The sequence below is a fragment of the Neophocaena asiaeorientalis genome, unplaced genomic scaffold, assembly GCF_003031525.2.
Source record: "Neophocaena asiaeorientalis asiaeorientalis breed wild unplaced genomic scaffold, Neophocaena_asiaeorientalis_V1.1 scaffold196, whole genome shotgun sequence".
Classification (NCBI taxonomy): Eukaryota; Metazoa; Chordata; class Mammalia; order Artiodactyla; family Phocoenidae; genus Neophocaena; species Neophocaena asiaeorientalis.
The window spans coordinates 1,673,849-1,690,526 of record NW_020173929.1 but is presented as its reverse complement, the minus strand read 5'-3'; the positions used below and the strand labels follow the sequence as shown (position 1 = coordinate 1,690,526).

General features: G+C 35.7%; 1 protein-coding gene across 2 annotated transcripts in view; it reads left to right on the top strand.

Moving 5' to 3' along the window:
- Positions 1-2,749: 2,749 nt before the first annotated feature.
- CSTF3 (cleavage stimulation factor subunit 3) overlaps positions 2,750-16,678 on the top strand; it is a 69,988-nt gene continuing 56,059 nt past the window's right edge. The window contains exons 1-3 of one of the 2 annotated variants that reach the window (XM_024752564.1): positions 2,750-2,941; positions 16,183-16,284; positions 16,407-16,502. In XM_024752564.1, coding sequence (XP_024608332.1) covers positions 2,915-2,941; positions 16,183-16,284; positions 16,407-16,502 — 225 coding nt within the window. In that variant the 5' untranslated portion in view covers positions 2,750-2,914. The other variant, XM_024752565.1, reaches the window with a different exon arrangement.

Here is a 16,678-nt window from a genome sequence, read left to right as displayed (position 1 = left end):
TCAATGGGTATCCCCAATGGATTGGTTCCAGGACCCACCTTCCTGCCCCCCACAGATACCAAAATCTGTGGATGCGCAAAGTGCTTTACATGTATAAAATGTTGTAGTATTTGCATTTAACTTATGACCATCTTTTAAATCCCTTCTAGATTACTTATAATACCTAATATATACATATATATATATATATATATATATATATATATATATATATACATACACTGTACATCCTATATAATGTACACTATTTTTGTATTCTGTTTCTTCACTTTATAACATCATGTATGTCTTTCTGTCAGTAACTGTACATTAGCTCAGTTTACTACCTACATGACATTCCACTGTAGATGTCTTACGATGTAGTCTCTGCTGCCCTCCACCACCACCCCCGCCCCCCAGCTCCCCACCATCCACAGTTTCAGTTACCTGCGATCAATCTTGGTCTGAAAATATTAAATGGAAAATTCCAGAAATAAACAATTCTTAAATTTTAAGCTGTGTATCGTTCTGAGTAGTGTGATGAAATCTGGTGCCACTTAGCCGTCTTGGTTATCAGCTTGAATGTGGAGGTATCTCAGTGCTTGTGTTAAGTTAACCCTTATTTTACTTAGTAATGGCCCCAAAATGCCACAGTAGTGAGGCTGGCAATTTGGATATGCCAAAGAGAAACTGTAAAGTGCTTTCTTTAAGTAAAAATGTGAAAGTTCTTGCTTTATTAAGGAAAGGAAAAAAATCATGTTCTGAGGTTGCTAAGGTCCATGGAAGAACAAATCCTGTACCTGTGAAATGGTGAAGAAGGAAAAATAAATTCATGCTATTTTTGCTGTTGCACCTCAAATTACAAAGGTTATGGCCACAGTACGTGGTAACTGCTTAGTTAAGGTGGAAAAGGCATTAACTTTGTATAATTAGATATTCTGCGAGAGATAAAGCACACGTGCACAAATGAGCACAATTCACGTAACTTTTACCAGTTTGTTGTTATAATTGTTCTATTTTATTATTGTTGTTAATCTTCTATTGTTCATAATTTATAAATTAAACTATGATAACATAGGTATGTACAGGAAAAAATAGTATATATAGGGTTTGCTACTATCCCGTTTCAGGCATCCACTGGGGGTCTTGGAACATAGGATAAGGGAGCTACAGAGGATAAGAGAGTGGGAGGGATTACAGTGTTTAACTAGTCCTCTATTGTTGGATGGTGCAATAAACATCTGTAATATACACCCTTTGCTCATGTGTCTGATTTCTTGAAAGTGTAAGAATTCAGGCTGTAAAATGTAAAATAGATAGCTAGTGGGAAGGAGCCACACAGCACAGGGAGATAAGCTCAGTGCTTTGTGACCACCTAGAGGGGTGGGATAGGGAGGGTGGGAAGGACACACAAGAGGGAGGAGATACAGGGGGTATATGTTTATGTATAGCTGATTCACTTTGTTATACAGCAGAAACGAACACACCATTGTAAAGCAATTATACTCCAATAAAGATGTTAAACAACAAAAAAAAGAATTCAGGCTGTGGAAAGGGCAGAGGTGGAAATATGAGCAGAGGCATGGGAGACTGAAAAGAATAAGGAGTGTATGGGAAAGGCTGAATAGTTTACTTTGGACCATTGGCCACTGTAGACGATAGGGTGTTATAAGTCTTATGATGATGCTTGAAGGTAAAAGTTTGAGAAGACCTGCTCTCACTTAATCTTGGACTATGCCAAGTACAGTTCCAAGCACTTTTACATGTATAACTTATTTAAATTGCAGGTGCTGGGAATTCCCTGGCGGTCCCGTGGTTAGGACTCCACACTTAGACTGCTGAGAGCGCAGGTTTCATCCCTGATGGGGGAACTCAGATCCTGCAAGCCTCGTGAAGCGGTAAGAATAAAAGCAGGTATTGAGCTTCCCTGGTGGCGGAGTGGTTGAGAGTCCGCCTGCCGATGCAGGGGACACGGGTTCGTGCCCTGGTCCGGGAAGATCCCACATGCCGCGGAGCGGCTAGGCCCGTGAGCCATGGCCGCTGAGCCTGCGCGTCCGGAGCCTGTGCTCCGCAACGGGAGAGGCCACAACAGTGAGAGGCCCGCGTACCGCAAAAAAAAAAAGCAGGTATTATTATTACTCGTAATTACAGGCAAGGAAACTGAGGCACAGAGGTGTTTAATTGCCCACGGTTTCCCATCTAGCGAGAGATGACGCCAGGTTTCAAAGCGCTATTATGAAGAACCATGGTGGGATGCTGAGCTTAAAACCTGGGCCTTACTTCAAACCTTAGACACATGAGTAAACAGTGACGGTATAAATTAACATGGGCTTGATCTGTCCCTTTAATACCGCAAAAGCGTGAAGAGCATTAGCTGAGACCATAGAAAACTTCATAGATTCCTTATCTCCAAAATATAGGAAGCATTTAACACTTAGAATTGCTCAATAAGATGGCCAGCTTGCCTGAACTGAACCGATTTGCAGACTTCAACAGTGAAGAGGCGCGCTCCACAGCTTGATAATTAAATTCCAAAAGGCGCGCGAGCCTCCATGGAAAACAGTTTCCCGCCTCCCGGCCGGTTGCAGCTCGCTCAGCAACAGCCTCTCTACTCCAAGGCCGTGACGTCCCGCGCTTGCATTGGGCCCGCCCCCTGGGATCTTTCTGCTTCTGCGCGGTTGAGTAATCGATGATTTTGCTCTCTTAACTCCGCCCTCTGCCCCGGAAGTTAATGCAGAAGCCACACACCCCTCCTTGGCCGGCCCGGGCGCAGCCATTTTAATTCATATCTGAGTGGGCGGTGGCGGTTCTTGTTGGCGGTCTGGCTCCGCAGGGCAGGGGGCAATTTTAGTTGTTTGGGGGTGGTTTTTAGTTTAATTTTTCTTTTGTAGCTTGGCATCGCGGGCCAGTTCGCACGTTCTAGTCGTCTGAGGCCATGTCAGGAGACGGAGCCACGGAGCAGGTGAGGAAGGAGAGTGGTGGGGCCTCGTGGCGACCTCTTCTCTCTCCGTCTCTGTTCGTCCGAGTTCTCCAGCCATGTTCGCTGAGGAGGAATCAAGGGTCTAATGAACCCGAAAGATGGGGTTCAGAAGTACGGTGGGAATGGGGAGAAAGATCTGAGATTTAAAACTTTTTTGGCTTCTCTGTCTTAGGCGTTAAGATGAACAAATATTTGATTTAGACAATAGCCAGGAAGCTACTTCGTCCTATTTAGGTTCATGGGACTTCTCCGGTGAGAGTCTTTCCTTTAATACCATTTTGGTGTTAAGGGGTTAGGAATTGATTATTTTAACGTGTACCCGCTGTTTTCGAAAAACTTGACAGTGTTCCCTCCACCGCCTTTCCGATATATACTGTACCCAGAAAAAGGTTTGAGAAGTAATTTAAGGTGAAACTAATCTGGAGAAATAGACTCTTGCATGAGCGAATGAAGAAGGAAGCAGTTTAGGAGTAAGAGCATCGTTATGCTAAGATTTGGGAATTTTGTGGCTTTCTCCTGCTCTTTCCCTTTCTTCTATCAGCATTTCATTTTCATTTTTCCAACGAAACAAGTAATTGTAGAATTTGATAAATCGGAAATGAGAAGTATGTTTGGGCCACTGTAAGTAAAAGCATCTGTTTTTTAGTACTGGATATGTGATATCTAAGTATTTTAAAATTCAGATTCTTAATTAAATGATTTGTTTCTTTTGCTCTTTATTCAGAATTTTGTAGGATAGTATTTACCTTTGAGTTTGAAAGAGGAAACTGGTGTTTTATGGAAGCTGTCAATTTATTTTTCGATTCAAGTCCGGTATGTTTAGGTAAATAGTTTTTAAAATGGAGGCTAGCTAGACTGCAGTCTCAATTTCCTGAAATTTCCCATTGCCATAGCAACGAAATACACTTAGGTTTTCGTTTTTGAAGTCCCCATCTTTTAACGTGGGGGCTATTCTTGGAGGTTGACAGAGATGAGGCAGAATTGGCGTGTTCCTATTGAATAGAGTGACTGTAAATTTTATTATGTCGGGAAAGTTTGGCTAAACTGAATTTTGTGTTTGCTTGTCGACTGATTTCAGTCCTGAAATTTTCACAGTATTTACATTTTACATGCTGTTAGAATGCCCAAGAATGCCAAGTCTTAAAATCGTTATGTCAAGTCTGTTTTTGTATACCTACCCTTTTTCTTGGCTCATGTTTTGTCACCTGAAAGTAGAGGAGGAGTGATGTACTGAGGTGTTCATTGAAAGCTTCCCGAATTCATTGTTAATTTTTAAATTTATCTAAAATTGTAAACACACTGAAATGTTGCCATGACCTTTCATTTCAGAACTGTGGTGTTTTAAGTGGGAGAGAAGGTGGTAAAAATTCAAAGAAAAAAATTTCACCCAAAAGTGTTACGTGTAAAGTTTAGGACAAGGAAAAGTGCAGTGAACAACTGCAGTACAGTTCTTCGCCTAGAATCGACACTTGTGGAGTGTTTTGCCATATTTGCTTTATCTCCTTGTATATATTTATTTGAAAGTAAGTGACATATTCAGCCCCCCTTATTTCAGCATTCTCTTATACAGTATAAGGCATTAATGCTGTTATAGAACCATTATACCATTTCCCACCTAAGAAAATTAATAGCAGTACCGTATCATTACTAAAAGTAAGTCCTAAGAATGTGATTCATAGGGTTTTATTATTTTAAAAATCAGAATCTACACCAATATGTATAAAATGGATAACTAATAAGAACCTGCTATGTAAAAAAATTAAATTAAATTTAAAAAATCAGAATCTAATCTAGGTTATTTGCATCATTTGGTTATGTCTCTTGAATCGTTCCTCTGTTTTTTCTCCCCTAGGATATTTATTGTCTATTTGAAGAATCCAGAAAAGTTCTCTTGTAGAACTTCTCATTTTATGTCTGGGCTTATTTGATTTGTGTTTGTGTGGTGTCATTTAACTTGTCCCCTCATCTTCTGTATTTCCTGAAAATTATGGTTATGTCTAAACTCAGAGCTTTGATAGTATTCAGGTTAAATATTTTTGTGTAGAATACTTTATAACATCACATCAAAAGGCACTCACTTCATGCTAGGTTGTTCCAGTGTTAGTAAAGGTTTTTTGCTCACTTGGTCAGGGTTAGGGTAATGACTGCTGGATCTCTTCATTGTAAAGGATTATTTTCCCCTTTGCAGTTAGTAATCTGTGGGTTGATAACTGTGTTCCTCAATAACCTTTTATCTAGTTATTTATCATCAATTGATAATCTTTAAATAAATCAGTTGTTTCCTTGAAAGTGGCAAATGGTGGTTTTTAAAAAAATCCTATTCTGTCTCTACTTACTGGCTCATATTTTTTCCTCAAAGGTGAAATTTCTTTTTTCTTTTCCCCTCCTTTTAAAGGATTGAGGATAGCTGTGGATTCATGGGGTTTCTCTGTATTTACTATGTTAAAATCAGCTATAAGCTTTTCTTTTTCTTTTCTTTTTTTGTTTTTTAAATGCTTAACTTGTCCTAGCCTTTATGGTGCCTCCTATATGCTATATATTTTTTCCATCAGTCAGTAAGACATGTTTTGACATCTGATGATCAACAGATAGTTATCGTCATATAATCTTTTAAACTCTTTAAAGATACATTTCAAACATGCAAGAAAAAAAGAATAGTATAACGTATGATGTTTCTATCATAGAGCTTCAACTCACAGCGAAACATGTTTTCTCCATACTTTCACTTACTCTCCCCACCTCTATTACTTTGAAGCAAATCTCAGATACTGTATTATTCAACTTTAACTGAAATGGTAATTAAATGATACCTTAAAAAGTGACATGATCAAAAATAGGAATCAGTTCGCTTGATGTGTAAGGCAACAGTTAATGAAAATTTAGAGGAAAAATGAGATGATGGACAAGGAAAAAAAAGACTAAACAAAACTGAAGAATAATAAGAAAAACATCAAAACCACTCTGAATCATGGATTTGCTTTGGAAAGATGGTAAGGGTGGGATAGAGAAAGAATCCTGTGAGGTATGAATTACAGATTTATTTTAGCTGGTTAGCATTGAAACTCAAAAAAAAGTTTTGTTCAGTAAACCTGATAATATCTTAAATTTGTTTTTCAAAAATATAGATGGTCCTTTCTTCGTACTGAATCTCTAGATTTGTGCTGTATGAAAGAGGGAAATGATTGTAGACAAGTAAAATCACAGCTAAGGTTTATTGTGATTTTTTTTTTTTTTTTTTTTTTAACTCTTGTAAGGAAGTTCTATTTTACATTTAGAGGGCTATTTAAATTACCTTGCAGTTTTGGTGCGTATTCTTCTGGAGCTTCGTACTGTTTTTGTCAGTTTAATGGTGACAAAATCACCTGCATATAGGTTTTGTTAGGTTTTCCCCCTAACAAAAGCACATCTGGTTCCCGTGTGGAATTATGGCTATATTTTTATAGTGTACACTTTTTTTTACTGCTTGATTCAACTTCTGATCTCATTCTTCACTCCATTTTACCTTGTGCATCACCTCTACAGAATTTAATAGGCTATTGGTTAGAGTTTCTCCACTGGGTTTTGAGTTGAAAGGCTGCCTTAGTTATTCACCATTGCACCTTAAAAACCTAGAAACACTGTTTTGATAATTAAAGGTGTTTACTAAATAAATGGATACATTTTGCATTCAGGCTATATGTTACAAAATTTTAAAGAATTGTATCTTTTGGGAATATAGGTGCTTATAATTATTGTTAATAATTAATACAAAGTAAAATACTTTGGGGCATAAGAGTGAATGGTTTCTCAAGTTTTGTTATATATATTTGGCCAAAGAAATGTATTTGGCCAAGTCAATTCCCATGAACCTTTAAGTCCCTAAAATTCTGTTTCTACACTTTTGTGTTTTAGGAATAAGATTTCATTTTTCAAACAATTCATAGCCTATTCTAGAATTAGGAAGGCCTAAAGTATAAAAAGAATGATCCTTACTTCAGAAAAATTGCATGACTTGAAGGAGCACAAATTAATTGCCAATAATTCTTAACAAAGAGGGGAATTTAGGGCCATAAATAATTGTTTTGCTTTGGGTGAAAAATAAGTTTAGGAAGATTTAGAAAATATGAAAAATATGTGTTCTGTTATATACTTACTAATGAGGAAAGAAAGATGAAACACTCAATGTTGAAACGTGATTTATTTTGTTGAGTAGCCATTAATATCTAGTAGGGCTTAAAGGGAAATAGTGCCAATTTTAAACCCAAGTGGATGTGTGTGGAGGTTAGAAGAGGGAGGGAAAGGCCAAGAATATATGTTATAACAACAGTGTGTTCTTTGGATCCAATTATTCTTATCTGTTGTTAACAAAAGCTTTCTGTAATAGCCTTTCCTACTTTTCCCCCTCCTATTTTAAGATACTTAGTATAATAGTTTGGGGCAGGCAAATTTGATTTGATCTTATTGTTAATATTTCTTGAGGAAACTGACTACATAGAATACTCTATTTGGCAGTAATTATTCCTAAGAGAGATTGATCTGTGTTTACAGAAATATTGGTTTTCCGGAGAAGTACAACAGAAGGAGATTGTGTTAGAAGAGATTGCATTTCCTCAGCATTAGGAATACAGAAATTTATATCCTAGGTAGACCTTGCAGAATGGCAAAATCTGTTCAGATGTTTGTACCTATTCAGTGGATGATTGCAAAAAACAGTTCATAGTTTTAAGCTTTTCTGCCATTGTCTCTAAATCTTTATTCCTCTTTAGACAAGACCTAGTTGTGAATTTGAGTCTTTTTGTTTTTACTGAACAGTTGGTAATGGTGTAAGAATTGATTTTAAAATAGATTTTAGTTAAACAGATGCTTAAACTATTTTTAGATTAATGGATAGGTTATAATCAGCAGTAAATATTGAATAAAACCAGAAGTGTAAAGCTGTGTCCTAGTTGTTGTTTTCTAATGTTTCACTTAGTTTATCAAGTGAATTAATATTTTGGCTACTCCTGGTCTAAAGCTGCATTTTTCAAATTCTAAAATATTAAGACTTTTATTTATAGTTTGTAGCTGTTTGTTTCCTGGGGGATGAATAAACAAATTTAATAAGCAAATATAAGTATAATTATTTGGACCAATAACCATTAGCCTATTTTTTCTTTAAGTTTTTGAATTGTTTGCATGTTTAGTAGATTTTAGTCTTTGGAAGGTTTGAATGGATTATATACAGGATACATATTCAGATTCATTCACAAAAAACATCTAGAGTTTTGCTGCATTGGTAAAGGAACATAGGACTAAGCTGGCGTCCAGTATTAATGTCATCTGTCACATAAAATGCTTAATTCTCTAGGCATATGAATCGACTCAGTTATTACTTGCAGATAGTCTTGCAGAGTGCTACCCTAGTCTACTTTTAACTTTGAAAAAAGACTACCAAGACAGACTTAAGAGTTGGAATGTATGTATTTGCAGTTTTCTTAATGTTTTAACAACAACAACAAAAGGAATGACTTAGGTCTGATTCCACTTTATTTTTGAGGAAACACCACATTTGGAAAAAAATATATTTACAGAACAGATGGGTTAGGTGGTGTTTCTCAGAATGGAGTCCATGGTACATTGCATCATATTCACTTAGGTGCTTTATAAAAGTATAGGTGCCGGGCTTCCCTGGTGGTGCAGTGGTTGAGAGTCCGCCTGCCGATGCAGGGGATACAGGTAAAAAAAAAAAAAAATATATAGGTGCCTATACCTCAATTTCAGACGTACTATCAATGTAACAGATTTTGTAGGTGAGGCTGAGAATCTTCATTGGAAATGAGTATCACATGTGATTTTTATGTAAATGAGAGTTTGCAAATCACTTAGGGATTGAAGCTACTTGGACCTTCAAAGTTGGTTTTGAATACATTGATAAATAAATGGAGAGGGCTTCCCTGGTGGCGCAGTGGTTGAGAGTCCGCCTGCCGATGCAGGGGACACGGTTTTGTTCCCCGGTCCGGGACCGTGGGCCATGGCCGCTGAGCCTGCGCGTCCGGAGCCTGGGCTTCGCAACGGGAGAGGCCACAACAGTGAGAGGCCCGTGTACCGCAAAAAATAGTAAATAAATAAATAAATGGAGAAAAACATTGCAGATTATTTGAGGATGGTTAGGCCTTTGATAGTATTTTTACTGATTTTTCTCTCCCTACTGTATTTAGTCCCTCATTATCCTTAATAGTGGAAAGTACTCATTACAAAACTAGTTTTGAGACTCTTCTCTGCTTGTTCTGTTGCAAAAACCAGCAAAAATCTTGGTCAAAAAGCTAATATAGGTTTACATCCTTTAATTTACTGCATTCCTCCCTGCATACTTTTGATGTTTATCACTTGGTTTAAATTTTCACTGACCTCTAGTTTAACTTAATTTCCATATGACCTCCAGCATAACACCCTCCCCCATTTACCACAAAAATAGCTGTTTGGAGAAAGAGAAGTACACTTTTTTTCCTGTCCAGGTTTTACTTCCCTTGTGGAAATGGAAAGAAGAAATTAAATTAGATTATAAATTATCTAATCATTAATATAATAGTGTCTGTCACTTCTCCACACCACACGCCATTAACAACCACCTGATATAAATTAAGCTATTGTATAGAAAGAAAGTGGTTTGCAGCTTAACTCGGTTTCCCAGAGGCTACATGACATATCCACAGTTATACGAAAAGGCTATTAAAAATGTTGCTCCCTTTTCCAACTACATAATTGTAGTTTTGTGGTCTTATACTTCATCAAAAACAATATATTGCAAAAGGTTGAAAGCAGAAGCAGATGTCTTCTATTCAGCCAGATATTAAAGAGATCAGAAAAATGTAAAACAGCGCCATTTTTCACTTTTTTTTTTTAAATTTTGGAAAATATTTTAAAATAGAAGTTTATTTTAAATGAATTAACACATTAAAATTTTTACAGTTTTAATTTTTAGTATGATAATGTTGATTTAACCCCCACATTTAAAAAAAAGTCTGATTCCTCATTTTTAAGAGTGCAAAGTGATTCTTTATAAGAAGTTTGAGAACTGTTGAAATAGTGCAGGGAGCCTGTGAGACAATGTCATAAGTTCTGTTTCTGAGTTAGCGTCACAAAACAAAAGGTTAAATATAGAAAGTAAAAAGACAACCAGCTGAATGGGAGAAAATTTTTGTATATCGTATATCCAATAAGGGACCAGTATATAATATGTAAAGGACTCTTGCAGTGCAATAACAAAAAAGAATTAAAAATGGCAAGCAATCTGAAAAGACCCTTCTCTAAATATATACGAAAGCCAATAAGAACATGAAAAGTGCTGAACTTCATTAGCCACCAGGGAAATAAAGATCAAAACCACAATGAGTTACCACTTTACCTGCTCGGATGGTTATACTCATCAAAAAGATGGATAATAACAAGTGTTGGTGGGGATGTAGAGAAATTGGAGCCCTCACACTGGTGGGACTGTAAAATGGTTCAATTGCTTTGGAAAACAGTCTGGCAGTTCTTCAAAATGTTACGCAGAGGTTTGCTTTTTGACCTAGCAATTTCACTTCTAGGTATATACCTAAGTAAAAAGAAAACACAAAACGAATTCCACTCAAAAACTGGAAATAATCCAAATGTCCATCAACTGATTAATAATAAAATGTGGGATATCCATGCAATGGAATACTTAGCAATAGAAAGGAAAGTACTGATATATGATAAACATGAACCTTGCAAACATGCAAAGTGAAAGTCAGAAACAGAACACATTGCATGATATCATTTACATGAAATACCTGCACATCTATAGAAACAAAGTAGATTGGTGGTTGCCTAGGGCTAGGGGGATTGGGAAATGGGATTGCCTGTTAATGGGTACCGGTTTTTATTTAGGGTGATAAAAATGTTTTAAAATTTATTATGATGGTGAATATACTAAATTTAAGCCATTGAATCTTACACTTTAAATGGGTGTATTGTATGGAATGTGATTATGTCTCAATAAAGCCATTATTAAAAATGAAAAAGGTCAAACATGTATAATGTATCCTATCTCCATACTTTAAGCCAGTTGTACACGGGTTATTACTCACATAGAAAAGTTTATATTTTAGCAGTACACTACGACTAGAAAAACAGTTCATAGAACAGGTACTGGAGGTAGTTCCCCAGCAACATTTTCGCCTTATACAAAAAAAAGTCCGTCGTCTACTTCACAATTTTTTCTGATTTTTGTACCCATTTGAAATAGTATATGTCGGTGTGTATGTGTATACTCCTTACAGTTGTGTTATTTTTCTGGTTTTTAAAATTGTGCAAATCAAAGAAGTTCCCACTGTCCTACTAGTATCATTAAATGTGCATGCCTTGGGAACTGAATTAGTCCAGCTTTTGTTTTGCTCATTTGATTTGGGGCCCATCCTACTCCCCATTATCATCCCCCTGAAGAATGATAATGGGATTACAGATATTCCAAAGACAAAAGCTGGATTTTGATAGAGTTTCTTTAAAGTAATGTTTTTGGGACATGTAGGCATGAGACGGCTCTTCTTTTGCTATAACTAAGGAGAGTTCTGACCTCATTCCATTACAAATGGGCACTGGAAACTTGCAACAAGTTTTCTTAAAGTGACCTATTTCTCTGATCTGGCAACAGATTCAGGAAATAATATTACAAGTTCATTCCTTATGGAGGCTCAGTCTCCTTGTGGATACTAGAAAACTGTTCAATTTTCATTTGCTTTACAGCAGTGTGGTAACCAGGCCACAAAACAAAAATGTTATGCTCTTGGTTACCCAATTGGCTCATAGCTGTGGTGATGAACGACTTTTTATTGTGAGAATTAAATATGACCTTTAACTACCAGAGGATACTCTTGGCTATTTTGGTTACCTTCTGTTGTTAATTAATTCAGTTGATTGAGAATTATCTAAATAGATTGTTTTATGAACATTTAATTACATCCTTGTCCAGAGGAAAACATTTAGGGTTATAAGAGATTCTATGAAGAGCTGAGCCATAGTTCTGCTGGATTCTAACTGGACTTCGGGCAGATTCATGTAAAATTAAGTTATATTTTTTATTATGAAATGGGGTTATCAGTTGATTAATGAAGAGTGACAATGCCTAACATAGTAGATGCTCAATAGATTTTTTTTTATATCTGATCCAACATCCTTTCCATGGGGTTCTTGGGTCCCTGGTAACCTCTTCCCCCAGGTGTCTGTGGATAGAATTTTAGGGGTTCTCTGAACTTGAATGGGCGAAATAAAACTTTTCACTAATCTGTAACTGAAATTGAGCCTTTCCTTCTATTACGAATGTAGGCAAGAAACCACACTAGTAGCGTTAGCAATAGCTGTGTGACTGGGACAGATGTATTCAAAGTACTGTTGGCACTCATCACTAGACTCGCCACTAGATTTTGTTGTGTTAAGTATTTATTACAATATAAACTTTGTTTAAAAATATTTTGATAATTACATTTCACTATAATTGGTTTCCTTTGAAATCCTGCATAGTTTATTTTGTGTATTTAAGAACATTATCCCTGGAAAGGCCATAGGCTTCTCTAGATTGCAGGAAGTTTCAGCAGCCACACAAAAAAAGTTTGGAATCCCTAAAGAGCCATAATTTTCAACTGAGGCTGCACATTAGAACCTCCTGGAGAGTTTTTTTTTGAGCATCTTTTTAAATTCCCTTTACCCCAGGTGATTCTGATGTGCTGCCAGGGTTGAGAATCACTAAGTGAATGGCTTGTTTTATTTTGTAAGGAGACATTTATACTTGCTGCAATTATGCTGGTCAGATATTAGATGCTATCTTCTGAGTTTTTCTGTTCTTTTGCAGATTATGGCATACATTATCTAATTTTGGTAGGTTAATTTTCAGCAAGTGGATTTGAGTGATTTGGCCTCCCACCAGACTGCTTTGAAACACTAATTGTTAGCATTGATTAATTTAGCTGGTTTTTAATTCCTGATTTAAAGTTCCTGTATCACATTTACTTCTTATTTTACCGTTAACATATTATAGTTGATATCTTACGAATCCTAGTTTACTTTAAAGTATTTTTAAAGTTTGTCAAGAAGTAAACCGTTTGAAAGAAATCTTTATTTTGTTGTATCCCAAGTGCCCATTCAGCAATGTCTGGCACACACTAGGCACTGAACAAATATTTCTCAGGTGAACAGTAAAAATTCAAACAGCAGAAGAGTATACAGTGTGTGAAGTATGCTTGTATGTGGTGTGTGTGTCTCCCCATCCACTCCTATTTTTTTAACCAGCTATTATGGAGATTGTTCGATGTTGCTGTTTATAGAGCTGTATTGCTTTGTTCCTTTTAGTGACTACAGATTCCATAATTTATTTAGCCAGTTCTTTTACACATGATTATTTAAATTATTCCTAGTCTTACACAACAACAAACAGCCACATAGCTGATTACTCTCCTGTGTACATCTTTGTGTACGTGTAGAGTAGGGTAAGTTGTCAGAACTGGAATTCAGGGTCAGATATTCATGTTAAATTTTGGTCAATATTACCGCTTGTTCCTGCCAACAATTCGAGAATGTCTGTTTCTGTTGATATATATCCTTGCCAGTGCAATGTTAATTATAAAACACCTTTGTGGGTGCTTAAAACTTAACCTTCCAATGCAGGGGGTGCAGGTTCAATCCCTGGTCAGGGTGCTAAGGTCCCATGTGCATGGCCCAAAAACCAAAACATAAAACAGAAGCAATATTGTAACAAATTCAATAAAGACTTTAAAAATGGTCCACATATGAAATGAGTAGCATTGACATATATACACTACCAAATGTAAAATAGATAGCTAGTGGGAAGCAGCTGCATTTCACGTGATCAGCTCAGCGCTTTGTGACCACCTAGAGGGATGGGATAGGGAGGGTGGGAGAGAGACGCAAGAGGGAGGGGTTATGGGGATATATGTATACATATAGCTGATTATACAGCAGAAACTAACACAACATTGTAAAGCAATTATACTCCAGTAAAGATGTTAAAATAGTCCACATCAAAAAAAAATCTTGAAAAAAACACAGAAACACCCTTGATCTCTATCTTGTGGCTTACATTTGTATTGCTTTCGAGTGTTTAAAGTTCATTGTTCTTTTTCTATGAACTGTTCGAATACTTTGCCCATTTTCTCTTTGAGTTTCTGATCTTTTAGTGACTGGACTTTATATTAATAAATTTAATACTTTGCCATGTGTGTTGAGGGTATTTTTTAAGTTCGTCTTTTCACTGTCATTGTGATACTTTTCCCATGCACAAATGTAAATAAACTTTATGAATTAAGTTTACTCTTTTCAGAGGCTTTTAAAGAGCCTTCCTGGGCAAAGATACATTTCACTATATTTTCCAATGGTTCTTGTGTTTTTGTTTTTAATGTTTAAATCTTGATCTATCTGAAATTAATTTGGTAGAAAGGGTAAAATAGGAATTCAACTTTATTTTGATAGATACAGTTATTCTAGCACCATGCATTGAATAACCCAACATTACGATTTGAAATGCCACCTTTATTATTTGCTGATTTTCCATATATCCTCTTTTTGAACCATCCTGATCTGGTGATTTATCACCATTGCAGTACTCTTTATTTGTCATTTTATGTTCTAATATGTGGGTGGGACCAGTGGTCCTCCTTTATTAAACTTTTCCAGTTTTAGTTTCTAAACTAAAGTAGTTTAAGCAAGCTACTTACAAAGCTCTTGTGTATTAGTTGAATATCCTAATTTAGATACAAAATTATATTATTCTTTTAAAACATGGTTTTCTTTCTAAATAAATGTATACTTATCAGTGGTGGAAACTGATTTATTCCAAAGAAAAGTATACTTCTTCCAGGTAATTTTTTTGCCCTAGACACATGACTTGAAAATTTTTTTCCCAACTGCTATTTAGACAGAATTGTTTGGTGAAATATTAATTGCCACTAAGGGAAAAAAAAAAAAGAAAAAGAAAGGTATTAGGGGCAATGCTTCTCTCTCTATCCCCTCTTGAATGTTACTGATATTTATTGCCATACTGTGGATTTCAAGAAGTCCTACAAAAAAGGTAAAACCAAACTTAGTACAGATTAACATTTATCTAAATTTTTTGAGTATCACTTTCTTTTTGTGGCACACAGTAGTATTCTGAACAACAATTTGAGAAGTAATACTTGTATTTACGCCTCAGGTCCTAGCTTCTCTTTTAGGTATTTTTTAAAATTATATTTCTATAAGAAAAATAAAACTACCTTATTAAAGAGTTTAGAAAATATTAAAAGAAGGGGGGGAGAAGTCACCTGTACTTCTACCACCTATCACCCAGACATGACTACTAAATATTCTAGTACAATCTTTTCAATCTGTTTTATTATGGATTTCTTTTATAGTTTTCATTATGCTGTATATACACTTTGTAAATCATGCTTTTAGAACTTTCATATCAAAAATAAAATTTCCGTGTCATTTCATGCATTTTCTTTGTGGTTCAGGATGAGTTCTGTATAGCAGTGTTTCTCAGTTGGTCCAGGGACCCTGTGGGTTCCCAAGACTTTCAGAGGACCTGTGAGTTCATACTGTTTCATAATAGATTGAAGACATTATTTGCGTTTTTCACTGTTAATCTCATGAGTCTACAGTGGAATTTTTACATGAGTTGATATTGCAGAAGGTTGAATGCAGAAGCAGATAAGAAAATCCAGCTGTATTTTGAAGTCTGACGTTATATAGATTTGCAAATATATGTAACATAATCTCGCTGAATTTTTAGTTATTTTTCATTAAAATGTTATGTTAACATGTAAATAATTTTATTATTTGTACACGAATAAATATCTAACATTTTTCTCAGTTTTCATTTCTAATATGGTAAATCCTGAAATAACCCACATGAACAAAAGCTCTTTGGTATACTCAAGGGTATAAATAAAAGGGGTCCTGAGACTACAAAGTTTGAGAACTGCTGCTCTATATTATTTCATGTAAAAGATGGGTTGATTTAAGTTTTAAAAATGTTTTTTAAAAGTATGTGTTCACTTGATTTTGTTATTATGCAAGAGATTTATGATAAGATAGTATATATTATAGGAAACACAGGCCTCTTTTATAAGAGGACATTTTTATGCTTTGTACTGTAAGACTGCATCTGGGGGCTGATATGTTGTGCTTGAATTAAATTAGGCCTGAGATTTTTAAAACAGTAACTTCAGTTCATTGTTTTTTTTTCTCCCTAGGCAGCTGAGTATGTCCCAGAGAAAGTGAAGAAAGCCGAAAAGAAATTAGAAGAGAATCCCTATGACCTTGACGCTTGGAGCATTCTCATTCGAGAGGCACAGGTTTAGTGATATAGGATTACATTTCCTTCTCTATGGGTCCAATCACACTACTTGGTTCTGCAGTAAATAATACATTTATAATCCTAACATTGTAAATGCTGTTTATTGGTTTTCAATTTTAGAATCAACCTATAGACAAAGCACGGAAGACTTATGAACGCCTTGTTGCCCAGTTCCCCAGTTCTGGCAGATTCTGGAAACTGTACATTGAAGCAGAGGTTAATATTTTATTTTATTTTTTCTTATATAGCTTTTGATGGGAATTGCAACATACACTATAGTGATAGAAAACAAATTAGGAACATAGATAGCACAACTAGGACAAGGAGGATTTAAAATGTCTCTTGCCTTTATTTTGTAAAATAGGTATGAAGGAGTAATTAAAATGAATTTT